At 48.7% G+C, this 27151-nt stretch overlaps 1 protein-coding gene across 2 annotated transcripts in view; it reads left to right on the forward strand.

Annotated features, from left to right (window-relative positions):
- HSF1 (heat shock transcription factor 1) overlaps positions 1–27151 on the forward strand; it is a 491085-nt gene that overhangs the window by 393435 nt on the left and 70499 nt on the right. Inside the window, exons 9-10 of one of the 2 annotated variants that reach the window (XM_078686503.1) lie at positions 902–1111; positions 9530–9610. In XM_078686503.1, the coding sequence (XP_078542629.1) occupies positions 902–1111; positions 9530–9610 (291 nt within the window). The remainder of the gene's footprint in view (positions 1–901; positions 1112–9529; positions 9611–27151) is intronic. The other variant, XM_078686504.1, reaches the window with a different exon arrangement.

Here is a 27151-nt window from a genome sequence, read left to right on the forward strand (position 1 = left end):
CATTGCAGGAGAGGTTCCTGTCCTTCAAGTAGAAATGTTGTGCTCTACATTTGTCATCTTTCATTAGACAGTTTATTCTTTATGGCGTCTTGTATTTTGCTGTTTCTAAGGCACCAGATGCCTTACAAGACCGTATCAGAAATTTTACAATCTAAGTGGTATCTGCAGACCGGGGACTGGAACAATAGAATCAGAAGACTGCATTAGTCTTACTGTCCCTGACAGGATGATATCTGTAGAAGAATTTACTCAGAGATTCCTGTAACAATTATGTGTCTTTGCTTGAAGGAAATACCCTTAAGTTTGGTGAGCCCTCATGTATGATTAAACTGCTGCTGACAAGTGGTCTCTGAAAGTGAAGAAATGACACATAAAAATGTTAGAGTTCTGCAGCAGTGGATGGTTCATATGTTTATAATGTTTGAATCATTTTCAGTCATCGAACTTGGAGACCCCACAATAATCATAGATAGCAAAGCTGAAGCCCTTATGGATAGTCTGGTATACCAATCTGCTGCCCCAGAGGTGTATAGAGGGGGTTGGTTGCCAGGCCGGACCTGGCCTTCGTCCATGTGAAGTCGGGGTCCTGCCCAGGTGACCGACCCTTTCTACGCATGACTGAAGTTGGCCTGGACTTTTATTTTTCCCACATATATTGTAAGTTCAGTGTTTAATGATGTGAAACGTTAACAAAATGGTTGTCTTCTGAATGTCTGAAGCCATTGCCTGATGTTTGTCATTTCATTAGTTCTCTAAATATTGGTGAGTGATAAAACATTCTGACATATCTAATCTCTTGGTAACTCTTGTGGTCCTCCTGTGTGTCATTTTGTTCTGTTCTTTGTGTTTGTTGGACTGATTAAAAGCAATCTTTTGCTTCTGATTTCTTCTCTTTTGTAAGGATGAGTCCTGTGGTTCACATAAAAGAAGAGCCCCTCAGTCCGAGCCCCCAGATAGAGGAAGTCTGTCACATGGACTCACCTGTCGTTGAATCTTCACTTTCGCCCTCCACTTTCATAGACTCCATCCTGGAGGAGAACGAGTCCAGCATCACCACGAATAGCTCTGCTCAGCCCCAGGAAAAGTGCCTCAGTGTCGCCTGCCTTGACAAGTAAGTAGTGCTCTCTGCACCCTTTAACTTCATCTAGTATATGTAATGTGAGAGTCACATAGGCTGCTGTAAGAATGCAGACAAGGCACTCATTTAGATGCAGCTCTTCATTCTCCTCTTCTACTTCTTAATCTGTTCACACCTAGTGATGTAAATTGTATGGGAAAGGGTTATGTGAGATTCATTCACCTATGGCAGCATTACAGTGCTACAAGGTTGTGTCTAACAAGTTTCTGTTCTTGTTTTATGCCATCTCTGTACAGGTAAGGACTATATCCGTTGCACCCATAAACATGAATGTTTAGATTTAAAGGCATTCAAATCTTTTCTAAATTTTAATTCGTGCCTGATTTGCATTGACATTATGATTGAAATTGTGTCAATTGGTGCCCTATTGAGTATTCTTCTTTACTGCAAATGCATCATGGGATAGAGCATTGTTTTCCTTCCATTTGGCTGCTGGTACTCTTATTGTGTTGCAAGACATGGGGTGTAGACATGCCTCAGATGGGCTGACTTCCCCTTGGAGTGGGATGTGAGTGAAGGCTGACCTCTCTCTCCTGGATAAGCCACATTCCTTGTAGGCTTGAACTGGTCTCCGGCACGGAGATATCTGTGTTTGGAGTCACAATGCTTGGATCAGAGCACAGGGATTGTTTTGCTTTGGTCCTTTTGACACAATTAACTTTTCCTTCATTAGCTATTGAATTACACAGTGCTTGTCTTTGTCACAAAGGCATTCATTGCCAAAAATGTTCCCATCTTCCCTTCTTTGGGTAGATTATTTTGTATTCCAGACCCTACCTAATCTTGGTACTACATTTATGAAGATAGTGGTTCTGTTAGGCATGACTGACCGAGCTAATGGGGGCCTACAATGAATCTGAGGTTGTAGGAAGTTGGCCTCTTAAAAAATACATCAATGGTCTGATATACCTTGTAAAGAGTCCAGTGGTTCCCTTACTAGTGGACAGGTCTTTTTAGTAAGTCCCACAGTGCTCTCTTAGGGGAAAGTGTGGTCAAGCAGCCTTCAGATTAACACAGGAGTGTGAAACATTTTCAAAATATACAAAATGATTAATAAATTATAACACAACTCAAGAAGGAGATCCAAACCAATTTATAAAAATAGCAAGTATCTTCATATATGTTTCGGGCATCAGAGAAAAATTGTTCAGATACAGGGGGACACCTTTGATACTCTTCTCCAAAGCCCAGGGGCGTCAATGCAGAGGTGTCTTTAGGCCTCTGGTTTACCTTCCTGGAGCATTTGTGGTCGAGAGTGCTGCGTGCCGAGGCTGGAGGCTATGTTAGGGAGCCCAGGAGGGGTTAACCCCCGATGGACTCTGGCTCCGGAGAGCTGGGAAACCTTGTTGGCACCGTAGACCCACTTCAGCTCGGGCTGGAGGCAAGTGGTGCAGTGGTTGCTTCAAGTGTCTGGTTTGGCGGTTCAGGAGATTCTTCTGAACAAGTCTGCTGTTCACGGGAGGTCTTGATCTTCGTTTAAGGCAGGTCTTCCTCACAGGGTTTTGGGGGCACACAGCTGCAGAACGAAATGTCTTTGGTGTAGAGTAGATGGAGAACAGCAGACGGGTCCGCTGGGCTTCAGTTAAGTCAGGTGCTGTCTTTTATCTTCTCTGATTTCTCAGCTCTTCGTTTCTTTCTTGGGTCATCATGATCTACTTCTCTGGTGCCAGGGGCTCCCCTAAATACTGACTTTAGGAGTTTTAGGGGAGTGTAGGGTAGTAGACAATGGACTACTGACCCTTGGGATCACTATGCCCCTATATGACCACTTTCTGTGGGCATAACCCTCTCCCTGAATACCTAGGTATGCCATCACAAAGATGACTACCGTTGAAAAATCGTGTTCATCCTACAGTAGCCCACCTTAGGGGTGGTACTAACCTGGAGGTGTCAAGCCTACTTGACTAGCTCATTTTTATGCCTGTCCATGTGTCAAGGAGGCTCTGGACCAGGGAGGTGGCTTCCTCTTCTGTGAGAAAAGCCAGATTTGCATTCCAAAGGCGGCTGCTTCTTTGAAGCTTGCCAACCCAAGGAGGCAGGTCATCCTGTGGGAGGGGGTGTTACGCCCGCTTACTGGACATGCCTTTGTTCTGGGCATCCTGCTGGCAAAGGCTCTTACCCAAGCAGTGGGTGGCAGGCTGGCAAAATCCAGTCAGCAAGCACACCAGTGGCTGGTAAGGTTCCAGAGGGCACCTCGTAGGTGCCCTCTGGGTGCCTGTATTGATAAATTTAGCGCTTACATCAGTATGCTTTTACCAATACAAGATGTTTGGTACCAAACAGCCCTATTTTCAGTAAAGCCATCATGTAGCTGGAGAACTTGTTTTCATCAGCTTCCAGTACATGGTTTAAAATGGCCACTTGTACTAGTAGTAATAGGATTTACCAGCACTGGGGCATATCTGCTCATGCAGGTATGCCCTCACATATAATAAGCAGCCTGCCTTAGGGGTGTTAGACCTGTTGTAGGGGTGACTTACAAATATTACATGCAGTGTTAGGGTCATGGCACAGAGGGATGTGTTACTTGTTGTTTTCACCTTTGCCTGCACCAAGACACGAAGACTGCAATGGAAGTCTTGTATGTGCTTGGTGAGGGGTCCCTTAGGGTGGCACAATTCTCGTGCCGAAGCCCTTAGGGACTCTCTTTAGTACCTCAAGTCCTAGGTACCAGGGTACCATTTACAAGGGACTTACAGGGGGTGCTAAAGGTTTTGCTAATTAGGGGAATAATTGTACATTTTTATGGAAAGAACACTGGTACTGCAGGCCTGGCTAGCAGAAACCCAGTACACTTCAGCCAAAGTTGCGTCTAGCACCAGGCAAAAAGTTGGGGAAAGTACTGCAACAAAAACCTATTTTCCTTTAGAGGCCTACTTTGGTATACCTTCCTTCAGCAACATTGTGGGAGTCGGCGCTGAATAGAACTGTATCCAGAAATTTGATGTTAGCTGTGTTGCATTTACCTACTCTTGTTTTTTAATTAGGTCAATGCATTATTTTGATAGTATTCTCTCTTTTGGGCCTAAACACTCGTGCCCGTATCGTACAACTATTCCAAACTGCTGCGGGTAAACAACTGAAGAATATGCATAAGAGCTACAGCTAAAGTGAAACTTGCCTTGTAGTGTTTCTTCTTTTATAACCACATGTGAAGCCTCAATTAAATGTTAGTGCTGTTTGAGACAACTTCTTGGTTAATGGCTGGGGTCCATCCTCATGGCCTAGTGAGGAGGACTGGCAGTTGAGACTTTGGAGGTGAAGTGGGATTCAAGACTGTGGCTTTTTTGAGTGTTTTTCAGGTGCTCCCAGGGTTTGTTGTGGTGAGACTTAACAGAGCACTGAACGGCTCTTTATAGATCATTAACTCAGACTCCATTTTGACACTTAAAGATGGAAGGCTTAAATCGATTTCTCTTCAGGTCAGTAGAACCGGGGAAAGCCGAACAAAATCCAAAACACAATAGGCACACGGCGCGAGTTTAGTAACCAAGAACATAGTCTAAAGAAAGAAAAATGTTTTGTGATGAAATGTAATTGTTAATGTTTACTTCGTGAGGTCCCTGCAGTCCGTGTAGACTCCATCAAATGTTTAGGGAGCACACAAGCAAGGTGTCTGTCTCATATGTTTGGGTACCAGGCATGGTCATCTTTTGCCTACAGCATGCTTGAATTTCACTTTGCTTCTTAGAGGCCGTCATTCAGCATTGGTGAATAATGGGCAGAGCCCTCAAAAGGCTGCTTTTAGTTAGTTACCTAGTTCCAGCCACTGTAGATCAGTCGTCACTGGCTGTGCCTGTTTATAGGGCGGTGACGTACAGCTCATAGTTCTGTCCTTGATTATTAGCATGCTTTCTGCCAAGGCCATGATTTTGAGCCCAGTCATTCAGCCAGATTGTATTAATTTCTTGTATTTGTAAAACATGAAATGCAGCTTGGACCTGTGTGAGCCTGTTGGTTGGTAGACTGGGGATTGCTGGTGCAGCACAGTCGCTTTAAGAGAAGTATACAAAATGTAGTGGATGGAATGCTTGAATTAATCTCAGCCACTGGTCATTACTTGGGAGCGTATCCCAGTCTATTGTGATTAGGCCCCCAGCGCCACCTCAGACTAGACCCAGTAACAGCCAAATCAGCTTTGACCCTGCTCCAACATGAACAGTCGAGCCCAATCTGCCAAGCCAAGTCCTCTCTGAACTGGACCACATGAAACACAGGACTGCAGTGAACATGAATGATCAGCTATAATTAGGAAAAACACTTCTTGTGTCCTGACTTTGCATGGCAGAGAATTTAGGCCTGGTCAGTAGCCGCTTAACCAGCTACACTTGCATGAAAGTTTCAAGAGGGATGTGCCATTGAATTAATGATAATTGCATTTTCTTCAGTGAATATGAATTTTCAGACCTCTTTAGGAAGTCTTTCCTCTAGTAGCAGGGATGCAGAATGTGTATTTCATAGGAAGGAGCCATGTGTGTGGATCAATCGGTCACTGATTTCTTCTGAAAGGCAGTGTCTTGTGAATGTCACAGGATGCTTTAAAATCTGATCTAATATTGATAGCGTCTTTGTTTTGAGTCCTGGCCTCATATAATCTCGACAACAGAGGCTGAACAAAATCTATGCCTTATTCTTCAGTGCTCTCTGAAGTTTAGAAAGAGTTCCTTTTCTTTAAAATCTTGAGGAGGAACTGTCCACTGTGAGAATTGAGGCGATTTTGCTAAGGTTCTGCACAGTTGGCATATGCATGTGAGCATATTTTTGCAACTCTTGACACAGTGTGAGGATTCACAGTTGCAGTGCATTCAGGTTTTGTGTTTTCTGTACTGACACGTTCTGCTGGATCAAACAGGTCTACAGGGTTTTGAAGTATGATCTCTGGCTTCTGCTGTTAGATCAGAGTCAGTTCAGCTAAATCCAGAGCTAAAAATTGTTCATGCTGCTTATACTGGGGTTATCTTCACCAATGTTATGGGCTTCCAGGAGTCTGGCATGCTTCATGTCCAATACTAGAGACTACGCAGATGTTGAAAGAGATGTCATGTAATGGCAGAAACCCTCTAAATGTTGGCCATTTTGTATCTTCTAGTTCCAAGGGTCAGGCGTACATCAAGTTTGCAACCTCTGTTTACCAGGGGCCGCAACAAGAGTAACATTACATCCACAGAGAATACAGTGCTTGTGGTGTCTTTTCGAGCGGCATTTAAAGGACTGGATAGCACCAAAGTTTTGGCTGTGGGAGAGTAGAAGTTCACCCCTTCTTCATAGTTGACATTGACAAGGTGAATGCATCTCCTTTTGAGGCAGACTTAGTCGGGAGTAGGTAAGGTGATTCACTGGGCTGCGTGAAACCCTAAAACGGTCAAATTTCACAGGCAACACTCAACCAAAAGTTCCCAGTCATCAGGCTCCTCTGGGCAGGGCTGAACTCTGAATACCAATTTAGAAACTCCATAATGCCTCAAAACGAGGATCAACCGCAATATGGGATGTCATCCACATATGGAGCTTTGGACCTGAGGTTCTGGCCATTGTGACTACAAGACTTAATGATCCAGACCGACTTAAAGAAGAGCATTGTACTTTTATTCAATCCCAAAAATGTTGAAAAAGCATCTGTTTCGATAAAAACAAGGAAACCTCCCAAAGACATTTGGGACACATCCCATTACAGCTCACATCCAAATGTTAAACAGAGTAACACTAACATCGACCCTAAAAAAGGTCACAGTGTCACCCAGCCACCAGAAAACCACTCACCTTAGCCAGTTGGGTAAAAATGTATACTGACTTTTGAGGAAACACATTTGGAGGAAATTAAAATGTTTCCAATTCCCCAAAAATTCTAATCCTTGACAACCATAGTGCCAACACCTCCTTCCCCTGCACCCACAGGGTATGACACCATCTCAGATGAGGACTTAAAGGATGAGAGCGGAGCACAGTGTTGTATGGCAAAACTAATAAAGAGGACTTGAAAACATACCATGTTAATGCATTGTGGTAGACAGTACAGTATACCATGCTGTCAGTGAGACGGTGGCGGTGCGTTATGGCTTCACCATGAGTATGGAGGAGGAAGAGTAAGACTGTGGGGGTCTAAGCTCTGTCCCACACAGAACGTGCAAATCTGTACCTTCTAATGTTGGACTGTTATAAAACTATCTATGGCAACTTCAAGGACCCCGTTACAATCTAAGTTATCACTCAATTATTGGGGAAAAATATATGGCAGCCCAAAGAATCATCTGCATATCGGAGTCATGTCATAGCTAGACTCGCTAGTAGTGCACATTGCTTGCAAAAGATCATTATTGCAAGCTACATGAGATGCTGCTCCCACTGATAAAGATGGCAAGGGAGGAAATGGAAGAATTATTTCAATATTTTCCAGATACATTGAGAATAAGGGCAGCCAAAATTGTGCACAATGGAAAGGTCATTTCCAATGTAGGGATTATGCCAATGATGGTTCCTCCTAAAGGGTAGAGGAGCGTTGCCCTCCTGCTGCGAGCGCACAGGTAAACACAAAAATGTAAATTAAAATCGCAATGCCATTTTATTATAGTCTGCTACAGGCTCATGCTTTCATAGTGTGAGGGTAGGGCTGATTCCTGCGGATTGCAGGATGACTGGTGCCCCCGAACTGCAGATGTCTGATTGGTTGGCTATCTTTTAACACCCAGCCTGACATGCACACTGCAGAGCAGCAATCCCAGTGCTGTGTAACATCCAGAGGATTGCTGTCACAGTCCCCTAGCCTCAAAATGTTCATCAGCAGGGGAGCAGCTCTAGGATTGGTTGGATTCGTGTTGCACTTGGCAGGAAGGAAGTCTTTTGATTTCCTACTCGTCGTCATCCCCAGGATCCCGCCAGGAGTGAAGATAGACGCCAGACAGAGGGGTAAGCAGCATATAGGGAGTTTTTCAGCATTGCGCCGCAACACACCATATGCATGCATTGGGTAATGCTAGACACATCCTGTTGATAGATCAACACAGTTATTCTCAGACTCCATGCATTGCTGTAGTTCTCCATCCTGTTTGATGGAGAATGTTTGGCCCAATTGTCTCTGAGATGTTGGGGACAAAATTAAGGAGGGTACCAATGCCGCCAAATCCATTAGTGCCTTAAAACACCAGGCCGTTTCTGTGAGAATTCTCCAATCTGTAAAACAAGCTTGGAGATGAAAGAGAAACCTTTGCAGCGGGACAGCAAAACGATCAACAGCACCAGTTCTACAAAAAACCCTCAGTAAAGCAGGACATTTTTACTTCCCTCGAAGATGAGAAGCAGAATCCAACAGGGCTGAAAATATAACATCAAGGAATCTGGGTATGCATTACAAAGAACTGTGGTCCCCAAGGTTTATTTTCCAATAGAAGTGCTGGTCTTTTCTTTAATACTCCTAGATAGTGTAATTCGGACCTTCCTCTGATATCTGTGGCAGTGGCAATCTGGATCTACTGTGTGTTGAAGACACATAAGTAGGGCTAGTTTAGTTTCCTCAGTATCACTCAGTTGTATTTACATATAACTTCTCTTATATAAGTCGGTCAAGGTGGTGATGTGTGGTGCTAATTGAATACATGGATGTTCACATGTTGTGCAAAGCAAAACGTCGTCGTTGAATCAAAATATGTGAGTTAGCCACTGGAGTCAGCTCAGCATGATCTTCAGGACTCTCTACTAGTTAGTTTGGGACTCAATCTTCGTATTAAAATTCTTGACATTCCGTCTGTGTTAACCGGATGGAGTCCATGGATCTCATCCAGGCTAAAACCAATGTCTGGCTTAATCACGGGTCAAAACAGAGGTCACTTGTTCCCAGCTAGAATGGAATTGGTCCAAAGGTTGCTTTAGTAGCAACAGTGTAAGTGTCGGTAAGCCATTGCCGATACTCACTCCCCCCCCCCCCCCCCCCAATTAAAAGCTTCCCTGCTTAATGCGCTAAATGAGGACATCATGTTACGTCAGCTGTAATGAGTACAGTTGTGTGTTAGTATGTGGACCCAGCTGGTGGAATATGCCTCCCACCATATCATATGCCCAGTCCTCACTGCGAGATCGAAGTCCATCGTGTAAGTCTAGAAGTACAGCAAATCCCAATGTCGGACAGTATTATAAGTGAAATCTAAAATGCTATTGTGTGCCACAAGAAAGACTGAATGCATCAGTCAGTCTTTGGCTTACACAGGCAGAAGAAAGGTTAGCCTCAAACACATTTCAGCACATGCCATATGGTAGTTGGCGACTAGCAGTGCATCGTCCACTTCGCTAGAAACTCATCATACCTGTGCTCCTGTTTATTTTAACAACCTGTACTCTTGCTTAGTGACTGTGTTGTATTAATGGGGTATTTAGTAATCTTTTTTTGCTTGTATCTTTCAGTTTGACTTGCAGTCTGCCGATGTCAGAGATCACCCATCTTTTCCCCAGTCCTTCTTCTCCTCAGTGCAGAGCACAGCAAGGGTTAGCATGACAATGTGTTTTACGTACTTTATTCAACGCAGAACTCTCTCCCAGAGAACTCTTGGAGAAGAGCTCTGCATCAGTGTTTCATCCAAGAGAAAGTTTGCTTAGGAAACTTCAACCCTAGCTTGATAAGTTGTCTCATCTGACATTGCAGATGTATTGTGTAGGCTGTGTATATACAATTGTGATGGTGCAGTAGTGTGTTGCTCTTTCAATAGTCTTTCGATCATGATCATGGTGTTGTAGTTGTGCAGAATGTACATTTGTAAGACTCAGAGCCACATTGCTACCTCAGGAACTCACTGTCACATATTGTATTTACATCATGAGGGAAACGCTATTGACATGTAGAATAATGAAACTCACCTTTTAGGGTGTACTCTCTAGTACTTGTCAACATAGAATCTTGAGATCCTTGTTACTCCAGTATTGGAGCTTTCATAGATTCACATACCTGAATCATTTCCCCGTCGTCGAGACGGGAGTCTCCGGTATATAAAAAAGCAATGGTTAGCAGTATAGCTAACTGAATAAAGGCCTAGGCCCATTTCCCTTTTGCAACCCATAACCTTTGTTATGTAAAAAAGGACCAAACTTTTCCCTTAGCCAATCAGAGCCACTCACCCTCTAAAACCCTCCTGAGAGAACCTTATGCCCCTTTCTACCGGCATGTTGTGCTAGGGAGTCTCCTTTGAGCTCTGCTCCAACTCTGGATTTCCAACTTTGTAGAAGCTTAATTTTCTTTCAGTTTCTTGTGGATTTGAGAATGTGGTAATTTATTTCTCATCTACATCCTTGAGAATGTCTGGAAAAGAGAAAAAGGGTCTTTTTAGAGCCTGTGCCACCTGCTCTAAAAAGAGACTACACTGATGACCCACATGAAGACTGCATTTACTGTCTTTATCCGGACCACCAAGCAAAGGATTGCAAGGTATGTCGCACTTTCTCTAGCAAGACCCTTCGTGATCGTGAGGGACGCCTTTTAATTTGGCTTCAGAAGATCAAAGCCAGAAAGGAGGTGGTTTCTGTTGATAGTGTCCAGGAATCCTTCTCTTCGTCCAGGAGATATCAAAAAAGATCAAGATCTCAGGCTCATTCCTCAGGGGACCATCCTGAGATGGCCCTAAAAAAGACCACTCAAGGGTCTTCAGGGCGTAGTCCTTTCAAATCTCCTCAGCCAAAACCAAAGGAGAGCAAAGGACACTTTGAAAGAAAAAGAATTCAAAAGAGCCTCTTCTGAGCCTTCAAAGACACCACCTTTGGCTCCAGCATCATTCAAGAAGCCATCCTTTAGTATTCCTGAGGAGAAAGTGAAAAAATCGACATCGACGGGATCGTCGACGAGGCCGTCGACGAAGAAGTCATAGTCTACGGCAACGACGGAGGTAAAGAAACAACCATTGATTGTATTGGAGTCAGCGTCGACGGGAGCGTCAACGGAGCGTTGACAACAGCAGCGTCGACGCCGGTAACATCGACGACGACGGTGGTGATGACGACGGCAATGTCGACGACGGGATCGTCGTCGACGGTGATGACAACGGGATCGTCGACAACGACGATTACTATGTCGTCGGCGAGGAATGGTTCTACTGCACTGTCGACGATGACAACAGCTTCGTTGACGGTAGTGTCGACGAGACAAACTCCGGAAAAGCAGAAGATGATCATGCCAGCAGTGACTTCCCCGAGTAAGATTACTCCTCTGGTCCCGTCGCACCTTTTGGAGGAGGAAGAGTCTGATGAGGAGGAGGATAATGGACCCTTCGGGGATGCCAGAAGCCCATCTGAACTCCACGTAAAATGTCAAGAAGATGACGATGAAGAGGGGTATGAAGAATACCACAGCCTCTTACATCACTACCAACAATAATAATAATAATAATCCACATTTGTATAGCGCACAATCACCCGTTAGGGTCTCTAGGCGCTGGGGGCCGTCTGGAAGATTAAGCAAGCTATTGCCCAGAGTCGCATGGTGCTGGGCTAACCTGCCGCCGGAGCTGGGGATCGAACCCTGATCCCCAGATTCCAGCGTCAGTCGCCCTGGCCGCGGCGCCACACCTCTCCCTACAAGAGCCTCAGGAAGAGATGGTCGCAATGCCATCTTCAATGATGATGGATTTGCAATTCATGTTGGCGGATTATAAGAAGAGGTTTCCTCCAGCAGTGCTCCTTCAGGACGTTCCACCTTCACGTCCTCGTTCTATTCCGGCCACTCCAGTCCGCAGTAGGGAAAGCCTACTAGACACTGCTCCGCAGACACCAGGTCCAACAGCAGCAGGATCCTGTGATCACAGATGAGGAGGACCGTGAAGGGGAGTTAACGGAGCCCCAGAAAGAGTGGGATGACTATCTACTTCCCTCTCCACCATCACCCACCCAAGTACCAGCAGATTCTCCACCAGTGGATATTGGTGGATTCCACAACTTAATGGAAAGAGCTGCAAAGAGATTTTAGCTGCCGATGAAAACAACTCAAGCAGAATGTTTTCTTTATGACTTTAAAGAGCCCTATCAAAAATCTATCAGGTCCATACCAATCATTGACCACGTATGGAAGGGTTACAAGTGATGACGAATACAGCGACGGTTACACCGGTACTAGCGAGGCTGGACAAAAAATATAAGGTGCCTGCGGACGCTCCGGCGTGTTTACTGGGCCATCCTAAACCGGACTCTACCATTTCACAGGCAGCGCAACAAAAGTCAAAAAACCCATCAGCACCTATTTCTGCACCTCCGGACAGGGAGGGAAGGCGTTTAGACAACGCAGGTAAACGATTCTCCTCTATGTCAGCTCTCCTGGTCAGAGCAGCCAATGCCCTTGCCATCCTGGGCAGATATGACAGACAGATGTGGTGCGATATAGCACCATATGTTGACCTCCTTCCGGAAGACAGCAAGCAGGAGGCGAAGAACGTTCTGCAGGAAGGGGAGTGCACTTCAGCTGAAGGTATTGATTGTGCTATGGACATAACCACCACAGCCTTTCGTTCCCTAGGAGGAGCAGCAGTTTTAAGGTGCCAGGGTTGGTTTAGGGCCACTGCCTTTAGACCGGAGGCCCAAAATAAGATTCTGGACCTACCTTTTGATGGGAAAGATCTGTTTGGACATCTAGTGGGTGAGACCCTTCAAAGTTTTAAGAAGGACACTGATACGGCGAAAGCCTTGGGTAAGTTACAATACCGGAAGGTCCCCTTTCGAGGCGCCCGTGGAAGAGAACAACCTTCGTATAGAGTTGGCTACCAGCAAGGAAGATACACATCCTATTCTTCCTCTTCGCAGCCCTTTAGTCAGCAATATGGCCAGAAGCATTCTGGAGGCTAATCTAAGTCCACTCCCAGAGGACGAGGAGGTCGGTCTGGGAAAGATAACAATAAAAGACAATGACAACCTACAAGTTCTGGGTTCCTATCCTCCTACCCTGTCAAATTTTCCCCTGGGTGGAAGAGTAACTTATTATTTACAACAGTGGCAGAAAATAACATCGGACAAATGGGTCCTCCACATAATAAAATTCGGACATACTCTGGAATTCCTCCACTTCCCTCCTCCCACGCCTCCTACATATCAAGAAGTAAGACACCTGTCTCGGATGTGTCGGGAGATTCGGGCAATGCTCTGAAAGGGAGCAATAGAACCGGTGTCAAACTCCCAAAGAGGACAAGGATTTTATTCTCGTTTTTTCTTGATCAGAAAGGATGCTCTCAGGTGGCATCCAATCTTGGACCTACGGTCCCTAAATGCCTATCTCAAGAAACAGTCATTCAGAATGCTGACCCTCCAAGATATTCTGCTGCTCTTAAACCCAGGAGATTAGATGACCTCCCTAGATTTACAGGATGCATACTTTCATATCCCCATCCATCCGTCCCACAGAAAGTTCCTTCGTTTTACAGTGTCCAAAGACCATTACCAATTCAAAGTGCTGCCATTCGGCCTCAAATCTGCACCCAGAATATTTACAAAATGTCTGGCGCTAGTTGCAGCCTATCTCAGAAGACAAAAACACCAAATATTCCCATACCTTGGCGACTGGTTGGTAAAGGCACCATCGCAGGAGGCAGCTCACGCTTCGACTTCCGGTGCATGGAGTTGTTTGCGGATCTGGGCCTGACCGTAAATGTGGAAAAATCATCTCTGCAGCCATCCAGAACGATCCAGTTTCTAGGTGCAATCCTAGATACATCACAAAACAAGGCATTCCCATCCATAGAGAGGCAATTGGGACTAGTATCTCTAGCCAAAGAATTCAGCAGAAGAAGGTCTTTCAGTCCGAAAATACAAATCGCTTCTGGGGACGATGTCTTCATGCATACCACTCATTCCTCTATGTCGTTTAAGAATACGGCTGTTACAAGAAGAGTTAGACCTTCAGTGGTGCCAAGCAAAGGGATCCTTCGAGGACAAGATCAAAGTCACGCAACCAATGTTGCAAGCGGTAAAGTGGTGGACTCGCAGGAACAATATCTCGATGGGTCTGTCCTTCCTGACCTAACCAGTGGTTCCGTTAGTAGTTACCATGGATGCCTCTCTCGAAGGATGGGGAGCAGTCCTCCAAGAGTTGCAAGTCAGCGGCCGATGGAACAAACAGGAACAACACCTTCACATAAACCTATTGGAATTGAGGACAATAGGATTGGCATTGTTGGCCTTCCTGCCAAGAATAGAAGGCAGATCAGTGTTAATGCAGACAGACAACACAACGGCAATGCACTACATAAACAAACAGGGGGGCACAAGATCTCTCTCTTTGTCAAAAGAAGCTCAGAAATTTGGAAATAGGCGATAGATCACAAAGTGACTCTGAAAGCCATACATCTTCCAGGAGATCAAAACACAACAGCGGACACCCTCAGCAGGCAAGAAATGACCTGTCACGAGTGGGAGCTGGATCAGATCACGCTGATGACCATCTTTGCCAAGTGGGGAATACCAACAGTGGATCTGTTTGCCACAGCCCAGAACAAGAAATGTCAATTCTTTGCTAGCTGGCGTCACCAAAGGGGATCATGGGGGAATGCGTTTTCGATGGCATGGTCAGGCGTCTTTGCCTACGCCTTTCCGCCGATTCCTCTCCTGCCACGAGTTCTCACGAAGATGAAAAAAGAACCATGCAGGATGATACTCATAGCCCCTTGGTGGCCCAGGCAACATTGGTTCACAGAGCTGCTCCTTTTATCAGAGACCGAGCCTGTACGTCTACACCCAATACCAGCACTATTGACTATGGAGAAAGGACAAGTGCGGCATCCAGACCCGACATCACTGCAATTAGCGGCCTGGCTCCTGACTACAGAGAATTTCATTGCTTGAACATTACGGCAGAATGCAGAGAAATCCTGGCAAAGGCAAGAGCTGAAAGCACTAATAGGACATACAGGATGAAATGGAAAAGATTCTGCTTCTGGTGTCAGGAGAACGAATTGCGCCTCTGCTCGCAGAGGATGCATTAAATCATCCCAAATTTACTAAGGCTGGCAAAGTCTCGATTAGCCAATGCCTCAAAGTGCATTTGGCGGCGATTTCTAGATGCAGGAGAAACTCAGCAGGTCCATCTCTTTGGTCGGAAAGAATTGTGAAACATTTCATGAAGAGGTTGTTTCGATTGTATACACCCATCAGGCCTCCATTGCCTCTATGGCAACTGAACATTGTCTTATCACAACTGATGAAACCACCATTTGAGCCAATTCACAAAACTGATCTAAAATTCCTATCCTGGAAGGTGGCTCTATTAATAGCTCTAACATCAGCCAGAAGGGTGGGAGAAATACAAGCCCTTACGACGCAAGAACCTTTTTCTGCAATTCAGGGAGGACAGATTGGTGCTCAGAACAAATCCGAGATTTATTCTGAAAGTGCTAACGGATTTCCACTTAAATGAGCCATTAACCCTGAAAAGATTCTTTCCTCAACCATCTTTTGCGACGGAGAGGACTCTCCACATTCTGGATGTCCAGCGTAGCCTGAAGTTTTATTTGCAAAGGACAAGACCTTTCAGAAAATCTACACAATTGTTTGTGGCTTTTAGTGCCCCCAGGAAAGGTTTCCCGTTATCCAAACGGGGAATTGCACGATGGATCTCAAATGCCATTCAATTCTGTCATCAAGCGGCGGGGAAGCTATTGACAGCACGTGTTCGTGCACATTCCACAAGAGCGGTATCAACCTCTACTGTTCTATTTTCAGGCGTCTCTATTCAGGACATTTGCAGAGCAGCTAACTGGAGGAGTATACATACCTTCACCAGGCATTAGTGCCTGGATGCTCATGCAAGAAGTGATGTAGCAGTGGGAGAAGCGGTGCTGAGGAACCTTTGCCAATAACGGTGAACCTCTTTTCTCATCCCTCCTTCCTTTGGTTGGTAAGAAAAGCACATTTTATTGTTGTATGATATTGGAGATGTCAATTATGGGCGATATGTCTGTGTATTTTGATACAGTTACTACTATGTGCAAGTATCAGGTGTTGCCTATTTGTGAAAAGCAGGTCACAAAAAACAAAATGTGCTCTAATTTACTGCTCGCTATTCTGATGGGCAAAAGGTTCTCTCAGGAGGGTTCTAGAGGGTGAGTGGCTCTGATTGGCTAAGAGAAAAGTTTGGTCCTTTTTTACATAACAAAGGTTATGGGTTGTTAATGTTAATGTTAATTTGGAATTTATAGAGCGCGAACTGTCGCTCCCAAAGGAGCATCCTGGCACTGTGGAGGGTGGAAATCAACAGGCGTGAGGTCTATATGGCAGCCAGTACATAAGCGTCTGACAAGTCAAAGAGCCAAGTTTTAAGTTGGTTACGAAAAATAACTTCTCGATCAAGTAGCCTTAGCTCCTTTGGCATCCCATTCCATGCCCTAGAAGCCAGGACGCTGAGGGTTTTTCCCCCTTTAGTTTTGTAGTGAAAGGAGGGAATATTGGCTAAGTTGCTGCCTGCAGATATCAGGGCTCTTGTGGGGCAGTAGCGGGAGTATCGCCGATATTATTTAGCGCTCTGAAAGAGGTCAACAAGATTTTGGAGAGAATCCTTCTGTGCAGGGGAAGCCGATGTAGTTTTCTAAGTGCCGCAGAGGCCGATGATTTCCTGGGCAGATTTAATACCAAACGGGCCGCTGCATGTTGGACACTTTGTAGTTTTTTTATGTCCTTTTTTTTTACTCCAGCCATAAGACCATTACAAAAGGGAAATGGGCCTAGGCCTTTATTCAGTTAGCTATACTGCTAACCATTGCTTTTTTATATACACCGGAGACTCCCGTCTCAACGACGGGGAAATGATTCAGGTATGTGAATCTATGAAAGCTTCCAATACTGGAGAACTACAGTTACAGGTAAGTAACTTGTTTTCTTCTAGTTTATTCCCACTTTGACTAAATTCCAGGATTCTGAGACACTTGCTTTCCATTTATGTGTTTTTTTTTTTTTCTTAAATTAAAAACTGCTAGCACTTAGAAATAGTCTTATTTTTTGTATTGTGCACTGAAAATATGAATAATAAGGGATTACAATCGGTGTATCTTTGTTCTCTTAAAATAGTAGAACACATTAAGTAAATTGTATGTGTGTGAAAGTGAGCGTGGATGTTTGTCAAACATATTTCCTTAAAACTTTTGAGGTGATTGTTTGTGTCCGTTATTTAAACCGGGTTTGATTTTGTTGGTGACCTTACAATCCTTGTACCGTACTATGTAGGAATTTAAAAAAATGACTTGCAAAGAAAACATACATTGCACATTCTCGATCAGATCGTTACTTTTGCCACATCCTGCAAAATTGGACTGGTTAGTTTTTGGATTCTCACCCTGCTGAGGGAATTCCTGCTTAATGAATACAATATCCTGACAACAGTAGACCATCTGCATTGTTTAGATTCTTTTCACCTCAGCCAATGAGTTGATGGGCCTTAAACTCCACCCCCAGCGGTTATGATTGTGATAAAAATGTTCGCTTTATCTGACAGATGCATTGGATATATAAATTGTTAATGTTTTTTTTAGGCTGCTATTCCTTCCTCGAAGGCTACCTGATTCTGTACTCTGGCCTTTGCTCCTATCAAAAGCCCTCCATTTTTTCTGAGTGAATATTTAGTGACTGAAGTGCACAAGCTCTGCCCTGTTTAAAAAGTGGAAAAAGCACAGTCTGCATGTGTGTGGCTTGTCCTATAACCTAGTGACTGGGCCTGGAGCATTCTTCACAGGCTGTTATTCAGAGCTTTTTGTGCTACCATGGGTACATCATTCATGGCTTGTGCTGTGCTGCCCCTTTTCATAAATTACTACGTTTTTAGTGAGTTATGTGGATTTGAGCCTACATCTTCAGGCGTTAAGTGATTTCTGTAGTAGGGGATCTCTGTGTATAGTCCTAATCTGTGAATAGTCCCGCCCATGTGCGTGGACCCCGGAGCAATCAAAATAGTCTCTTAAGTAGTCTTCTGCAGTCCTGCATAGACACTTAAGAGAAAATTAAAGACCAAATAATGCTGCCTGCAATTAACAAGGCTACATTGGCCACCACTTCATCCTGAAGTGAAAAAGGATAGCCATATAATATAGAAATGTACACATTTTACAGAGTTTCACACATAGAGAAAACTCCCCTTCACAAAAATCCTTTATCATGATGAGAGGAAGGGTTGGACAGACAAGCCCCATAGGCGGCCATTATGTGTCCGGAAAAGGGATACCGTGCCTTTAAGGAACCCTCCAGAGACCCTCGGTATCCCATGATGCACAGCCAAATGCAAGTTACTTTCAGTTCTTTTTTCCGGCTCCTGCTAACGGGACCCTGGAGCATTGAGCTCTACCTTTATTGGTATTTATTACTTCAATTTTTGGAGCTTTTTTGATCCAATTAGTCAGACCCACACAGAGTATGCATACTCTGTCTTCCATCAACACGTGTTCTTGATTCCTGTGATATTTGTCAATCTTTCTCCAATAGGACCCTGCGTGACAGGGAGAAGATCAGTCTTCAAGGCCTAGAGCAGAGAAGACATCAGGATGCAGGTGGGACCTCTGGGCATGGAGAAACTCTATCTTCTTCCTCTGCCCGTGCATCGGCCTCTGGAGAGCTCCCCAGTCAAGAGAAGGCCCAGAAACGGTCCCGGTCGACGTCGATGGCTAAGATGTCTGCGTCGAGAGGTATGACTACTATATGCTCCCCGTCGACCCAGGGCTCTGGGTCGAAGCAACGTCGACGCTCGGCGTCGAGGGGAAGGACGCCGAGACCTCGGACGAGGTCAACGTCTTCACAGACGACGTCGACACACCATCGTCGTCGTGCTGAGTCCCGAAGACATCGGGGCTCGCCGTCAAGGCGACACCGCCGTTCGGCGTCAACGCCGACGTGAAGATCGACGTCAAGGAGAAGATCGACGTCGAGGACGGAGTCGACTTTGCTTCGTAAGTTGACGTCGAAGAGAAAGTCGACGCCCAGAACAGTGTCTAGTGGAAGTTCATCCTCTGTGGTTAGCATTTCCACATCAGAGAGTACCCGGTTGCGGCGACGCCGGCGCTCTTCAACAGGGAAGTCGACCTCCAGAGCACCCTCCCCGAGGCCTACTCGTAAGAAGAGGAGAGTACTCCGGTCTTCGGACTCTGACTACTCCAGGACCTACTCACCTTCACTGCCTAGAACACCTACACCTCCGCCTCTTCCGCAAATACCTCCACGGCCACCTCCTCCTCCGCCACCTCCACAACCAAGGCCTTTAATTCCGGCTCAACCTCTGCCTCTTCCGCAACCGCCTGTGCCGGTGGTTCTGGCGGCACCCAGGAGACCAAGATCCAGAGGGAGACACCGCTCTCGCAGTGGACGGAGATCTTTGACCAAATCACGCCGTCGTAGAGAAAGATCACGGTCCACGTACACGGACTCTTCCAGTGACAGGAGGTAGTCACCTACTTTGTCGGACTCTCCGCCAACTAGAGTTTCGCCAGTGGATGACATCACGATGTTTCAGGACGTGCTGCTGAGGGGAGCAGCGAAACTAGGGATAGCACTGACGGTGCCTACCCCGCCCACCTCTGTCATATTCAAAACGCTACAGCGTAGGCACCTCTCTCGTCCGTTACTACCTTTGGTGCCAGGGTTGGAGGAACTGGCCATGGAGATGTTCCTCACGCCGGCTTCGTTGAAGTCTGCTCCATCTCGACTTCAGAAGAAGTACAGGCCCTCGGATTCGGATCCGGTATTTCTTAGAACGGACCCTGCAGCGGATTCGGGCATTGTGACAGCGGCCAAGAAGCAACATTCTACTGCCCCTTCGTCTATGGTCCCTCCAGACAAGGAGAGCCGTCAAATGGATTCGGCTGGAAGGAAGGTCTGCAGTACTGTGGCCACTTCCATGAAAGCAGCAACTTCAACTGCGCTTTTGGGTCGCTATGACCGGTCGCTATGGGAGTCACTCCAACAATTCATTGAGCTCCTCCCCAGGGACAGAAGGGAAGATTTTCAAGAAATCTTGAATGAAGGCATGATGGTTTCCAATCAAATCATCAGCGCGGCTGCAGACACCTCCCTCCTGGCAGATCATGGGTACTGCCACGGGGTGAACTTGAGACACCATTCCTGGTTGCGACATATCTCCCTGAAACCGGAGGCGCAACAGCGGATTGCCAATTTGCCCTTTTCGGGGGCCACCCTCTTCGGGACCCATGCCGATGAAGAAATGGCCCGCATGAAGGCAGAAGTTGAAACGCTGAAGGCTGTGGGCTTGGAGAAGCCGAAGGAACAGCGGAAGTCTTTCCGTCCATACCAGGAGGCTACTCCTCCCAGCATTTCCAGCGAGGGCAGGGTTGCCAAGCTGGACGACAGCAGCATCAGCAACAACAGTACCAGAGGCAGCCCTTCCAGAAGCGTCAGAGGGGCAGAGGCACCAGCATTCCTAATCGAGGAATAAGGGCCCAGCTGGGTCTAAGCCCTGAGGGATTACTTCCCCCTCTTCTCTTACCCACTCCGGTGGGGGGAAGCATTCACAATTACCCGGCAGAGTGGAGAAAAATTACTCCAGACAAGTGGGTGCTGAATACTGTTTGCAATGGATACAGTCTACGTTTTCTAAGCCCTCCTCCAGCTATCCCACCGGTTCGCTCGCAGTACCTGTTGCGGGAACTTCAAGCAGAGGCAGATACCCTGTAAAGAAAAACGGCATCTGAAAGAAACAGGTTAGTATTAGATTCCTTACCTTAGAATATCCCCAGGCGTCAGACTGGATCCGGAAATTTTTGCGTAGCAGTACCCTTGCGCGCCGGTAGGCGTCGTCTGCGGCTCAGTCGTTGGTGCCGGGATGACGTCGCCGGAGTACTTCGATGCCGCCCTCGAACGCTGACGTCAGTTCTTCATTTTTCCGCGCCAGCAAGCGCCGATCCGGAAAAAGTTGTACCCTAGTCAATTTTTGAGTAACTTTTTCGATCCTTTTTGATCATCTTTCGAAGTCTCTCGACTCCGACGGTGCCGGTAGGGATGCCCGGGTTCAAACCCTGCGTCGATTGCAGCCCCCCATCACCAGTGCCTCCACTGATGGGGCCCCGACCACGACTACAAGTCCTGCTCCGACTGCCGGGCCCTGACGTCCAAAGCTAGACGGGAGCGGTCCCGCAAGCGACTCGAGCTCCGGCAGTCATCCCCGCGCCACTCGAGGTCCCGGTCCGGAAGGAGGTCGAGGGACCGGTCGGGGGGCCGAAGTCACCACAGTTCCGAGAGTCATCATCAGTCTTTGGGCTCGAAGTCCTCAGGTAAGAGGCACAAGAAGTCGAAGAGGCGCCATCGCTCTTCTGACTCCCCCCGAGGCTTGCGCGACGCGGCCGGGGTTTCGGTCAACACCCCCCCCCGCAGCTCTGCCGGAGCCGCAGGCGTCGCGGCCTGCTCCATACCCGCCGGTCCCTGAGCAGAACGCGACGCCGGAGGAGATCGAGTCCTTCCTCATGGCCATGAGGTCGCTCGCTCCTCCGTCTGGTTCCGCGGCGCCTTCGGGCCAAGCGGCCATGACTGGGTCCACACGCGGGCCGGGTGCTTAGGCCCCGGCGCCGTTGGGTGCTTCGGCGCCGTCGGCGACTTCGGTCCCGGCGCCGCAGGGCCCCTCCGGATCCGGGTCCTCGCCGGTCGACCTCACAACCTCTCCAGCGCCAGCCCCTAGGGTGTCTCCCCCGGCTCCGTCCCAGGACGCCGCCGTCCCTGGTCCTACCCTCGGTTCGGGTCCGACGCCGTATTCGACGCCGATGGGAGACTTTTACTTCTACGACCTTGCCCCATCCTTTGAAAGGTGATGGGTGCCGAGGAGGATTGGGAGGGGGATCCTCTGGCACGTGAGTCAGTCTTCTCAGGACTGGGCAGGTGAGCTTGGGGAGGCCAGTGGTCTGGACACTTCGCCCGACACTGGTTTTGTCTCCCCTCCTACCGTGGCTACGGATGAGGGGGCTGCCTATAGTGTGGTGCTGACGCGGGCTGCCAAGGCCTTGGGCTTTGAGCTCCCCGTCGCGGCCGTGAGTACTAACCTCCTCACTGAGGTCCTTAAACCACAGGCAAGCTCGGCCGAGCCTCTGCTGCCTTTTAATGAGGCCTTGTCAGACGTTCTTCTGGGCACTTGGTCCAAGCCCGCTACAGGTCCGCCTGTAGATAGGAACGTGGCCAGGCGCTACCGCCCGGCTCCGGGTGACCCTTGCTTCCTGTCCACCCACCCCACCCCACCCCCTAGAGCCTGGTCATCCAGGCCTCTAACTCCCAGACCACATTCCCGACGGCTCCCCCCGATCGGTAATCCAAGAGTTGTGAGCAATAAGGGAAGAAGGTATTCTCCTCCCTGAGTTTGGGGTTGCGGTCAGTCAACACCGCATGCCTCTTGGGCCGCTACACCCACTCTCTGTGGGACACGGTCGCAGACGTGCTGCCACAATGTCCGGAGGCGGCTCGCCCAAGCCCTTGCGGAGGGTCGAGATGCGGCACGGTATTCCATCCGGTGTGGGCTGGATACCACAGACTCACTGGGCAGAGCGATGGCAAGGACGGTGGCGATTCGTCGCCATTCCTGGTTGAGGTCCGCCAACTTTTCGGCTGATGTCCAAAACACCCTTATGGACATGTCGTTTGATGGCAGTCACCTCTTCGGCGACAAGGCAGACCATGCGCTTGAGCGCTTTAAGGACTCCGGGGCTACGGCCAAGTCCTTGGGCCTCTCGGCCCCGCGCCAGCAAACGGCTGCCTTTTGCCCCTTTCGTGGCCAAGGAAGGGGCGCCCCCACACGTCCTGCCAGCCACGGGCCGCAGACTACCATCCAGCGCGGTGGCGGACGTGGAAACCGCCGTGGCGGAGGTCGGGAACAACGGCGAGGCCAGTCCACACCTGCCTCTGCAGCATCTGCCTCAAAACCCTCCTAGTCCGTGCTTTCAGGCCCATGTGACGCCAGTGGGGGGCAGGGTTCGCCATCAACACCACCACTGGTGCACTGTCACATCGGACAGGTGGGTGCTGCAAATCGTCCGAAGGGGCTACTCCCTCCCCTTCGATGCGTCCCCTCCAGCCATGCCACCGCAGTACTATCGCATGTCGGGGGATCACTTGAAACTTCAACAAGAGGAAGTTATGGCCCTCTTGGCCAAGGGGCCCATCGAGTGCGTTCCTGGCCCAGAAGTAGGGTGTGGTTGTTACTCCCACTACTTTCTGGTACCTAAGAAGGGCAAAGGGGGCCTACGCCCTATCTTGGACCTGCGGAACGTCAACGGCTTCCTCCGGAAGGAGAAGTTCAAGATGCTGACACTGGCTCAGGTCCTGGCTGCCCTGGACCAGGGAGATTGGATAGTAGCGTTGGACTTGCAGAACGCTTATTTTCACATCCCCGTCCTGCCGGCCCACCGGCATTACCTGCGGTTCACGGTAGGCCACGAGCACTTTCGGTTTACCGTGCTCCCCTTTGGCCTTACCAGCGCCCCATGGGTGTTCACGAAAGTGATGGCGGTGGTCGCAGCTCACCTGCGCAGGTTAGGGGTCTCAGTCTTCCCCTACCTCGACGACTGGTTGTTGAAGGCGGGCTCGCCCCAGACAGTCGTCAGCCACCTCCAGACTACGGCCGACCTCCTGCACCTGCTGAGGTTCTCAATCAAGGTGCCGAAGTCACACCTGTGCCCCTCTCAGAAGCTCCTCTTCATCGGAGCGGTTCTAGACTCGTCGCAGTTTTGGGTTTATCCTCCTGAACAGCAGGTTCAGGATATTCAGGCTCTGATTCCGATCTTTCGGCCGTTATCCCGAGTCTCGGTCAGGTTGACGCTGCGGCTTCTGGGGCTGATGGCCTCCTGCATCCTTCTGGTGCATCATGCCCGGTGGCGGATGCGGGCTCTGCAGTGGGACCTGAAGTTTCAGTGGGCCCAGCATCAGGGCAACTTGTCCGACCATGTCCTGATCTCGGAGGGCACTGCAAGACGGTTGCAGTGGTGGCTCACGGACCACGATTGGGTCAGCGGCAGATCCCTCTCCCTACCCCAACCGGAGCACGTAGTTGTGACGGACGCGTCCCTCCAGAGCTGGGTAGGTCACATGGGAGAGGCGGAGATCAGAGGCCTCTGGTCTTCGGCGGAGTCCCAGCTCCATATCAACCTTCTGGAGCTGTGGGCGATCCGGCTTGCACTGAAGGCATTCCTCCCCTCTGTCCGGGGGAGTGTAGTGCAGATGTTCATGGACAACACCACCGTCATGTGGTACTGCAACAAACGGGGCGGGGTGGGGTCGTGGACCCTATGCCAGGAGGCTCTGCGCCTCTGGCAGTGGCTGGAACACCAGGTCGTCACCCTGGTGGTTCAACACCTGGCAGGTTCCCTGAACGTCAGGGCGGACAAACTCAGCCGCAGGTGCATGATGGATCACGAATGGCGTCAGAATTCGGACGTGGCGCAAGGCCTCTTTCAGCAGTGGGGAGAGCCTTGGTTAGATCTATTCGCCACAAAAGAGAACGCGCAACGTCATCAGTTCTGTGCGTTGGAATTTCCAAGGCGGCACTCGCTCGGAGACGCTTTTCGTCGCGAGTGGAGCTGCGGTCTGTTGTACGCCTTTCCGCCTATACCACTTCTGCCCAGAGTGCTGAAGAAGATCAGGTGCGACCGGGCCCAAGTTATCCTTGTGGCTCCGGACTGGACACGAAGATATTGGTATCCAGAGCTACTCAGCATGTCTGTCGATCCCCCCCGATCCGTCGCAGCACCAGGGGACGGTTCTCCCCCCGAACCTGTCCAATCTCCACCTCCATGCTTGGAGATTGAGCGGCGACAGTTGAGGCCATTTGGCTTGCCTCCTGAAGTTTCTACTGTGATTCTGGCAAGCAGGCGTCCCTCCAAAACTCTGTATACGCCTGCAGATGGAACAGATTTGTGGCATGGTGCACAGCAAAGGCTGTGGATCCACTCTCTCTTTCTGAGGTTCTCCTCTTCCTTCTTTCTCTTGCCCAGCAGGGCTCTGCTCTGGGCACTCTCAAGGGCTACCTTTCTGCCCTTTCCGCCTTCTTGAGGCTACCTGATCAGCCTTCTTTGTTCAAGTCCCCGATTGTTAACAGATTCCTGAAGGGCATCACTCATATGTTCCCCCCTGTTCCTTTCGTGATGCCCAAGTGGGATTTGAACCTGGTTCTGACTTACCTTATGTGCGCTCCCTTTGAGCCGCTTCATAACTGTCCTCTCCGTCTTCTAACGCTTAAGACTGCTTTCCTGGTTGCCATCACCTCTGCCAGGAGAGTGAGTGAGCTCCAGGCTCTTTCCTCTAAGCCTCCTTTCCTTTCTGTCCATCTGGACCCTCTTTCCTGCCCAAGGTAGTCACAGCCTTCCACATCGGGCAGTCCATCACCTTGCCCACCTTCTTTCCGCATCCCTCTAAAGAGGAAGAGCGGCTCCACCGTCTGGACCCAAAACGTGCGCTGTCATACTATCTAGATCGCACGCGCCAATTCCGTGTGGATGACCAACTCTTTGTTGGTTACGTGGGCGCTAAGAAGGGACGGACGGTGCACAAACGGACCATCTCTCGGTGGGTCGTGTTGTGCATCAAGGCATGCTACTCTTTGGCCTAGAAGGAGCCTCCTGTTGGGCTGAGGGCCCATTCCACTCGGGCCACGGGGGCTACTACTGCCCTGGGCCAGGGAGTCCCTTTGCAGGACATCCGTCAGGCAGCTACGTGGGCCTCGTTGCACACTTTCGCAAGACACTACTGCCTGGACAGCCAAGTCCGGAGGGATGGCTTCTTTGGCCGTTCCGTCCTCCAGGACTTTCTGGTGTGATCATTGGTTTGCAGACCCACCACCGGGGTTGGTATTGCTGGGGTATCTATTCTAAGGTAAGGAATCTAATACTAACCTGTTTCTTTCAGGTGCCCAAGTTACTTACCTTCGGTAACGATATATCTGTAAGAAACAGTAGTTAGTATTAGATTCCTTACCGCCCCACCCATCCTCCCCGTTCTGCGAACCGAGATCTACGGTTAAGGTCATCCCTTTTCAGGGCCCTAGTTTCATGGCACCAGTGTTGGTTTTTATCTTGGCTCTGCGTTTTCTGTTGCGGAAAAGCTGTGTATAAGAACTGACGTCAGAGGGAGGGCCTTGTCTAAGTACTCCGGCGACGTCATCCCGGCGCCAACGGACGCGGAGCCGCAGACGACGCCTACCGACGCGCAAGGGTACTGCTACGCAAACATTTCCGGATCCAGTCTGACGCCTGGGATATTCTAAGGTAAGGAATCTAATACTACCTACTGTTTCTTACAGATATATCGTTACCGAAGGTAAGTAACTTGTGCGATAGAAAGCGTCCCTATGTCTCAAGGGGGAAAGGGTCTATACTCCAGGTTCTTTCTTGTGTGCAAAAAGGACAAAAACTAGTTCAAGCCCATTCTGGATTTGCGACAAGCAAACAAATGGATTCGCAGGGAGAAATTAAGCATGCTGTCCTTGCACCAGATTTATCCTCCCCTGCATCGAGGAGACTGGCTTTGCGCAATAGATCTGCAGGATGCGTACTTCCATGTGTCCATTGCACAGAATCATCGGAAGTTCCGGCGTTTCCTAGTCTGCAACAACCACTATCAGTACACCGTACTTCCGTTTGGTCTGAAATCTGCACCCAGGACGTTTGCGAAATGCATGGCGGTGTTGGCAGCGCACCTGAGGAAGAACAAGGTGTTTGTCTACCCGTACCTGGATAACTGGTTGATCAAAGCCTCCACCTTCCAGGAAGCGCAATTGCATTTCAACAGGACGGCTGTTCTGTTGAACCAACTGGGTCTGCACATCAACATTTCCAAGTCTGTCCCGACTCCTGTTCAGTGTCTGCAGTACTTGGGAGCCTCCATCGATACTCTCAGAGCAAACGTGTGTCCTTCGGAGGAGCGACTCCTATTGATCCTTCGGAAGGCTCAGACTCATGTCCGTTCCTTCGACGGTGAGGACAGTGTCGTCTTTCCTGGGGTCGATGGCTTATTGCATCTTCCTCACACCACATGCACGCCTCCACATGAGACCGCTGCAGGAATGTCTGGAGGATCAATGGGACCAGAAGAGAGGGAGCTGGG

Source organism: Lissotriton helveticus, chromosome 4_1 (genome assembly GCF_964261635.1).
Source record: "Lissotriton helveticus chromosome 4_1, aLisHel1.1, whole genome shotgun sequence".
Lineage (NCBI taxonomy): Eukaryota > Metazoa > Chordata > Amphibia > Caudata > Salamandridae > Lissotriton > Lissotriton helveticus.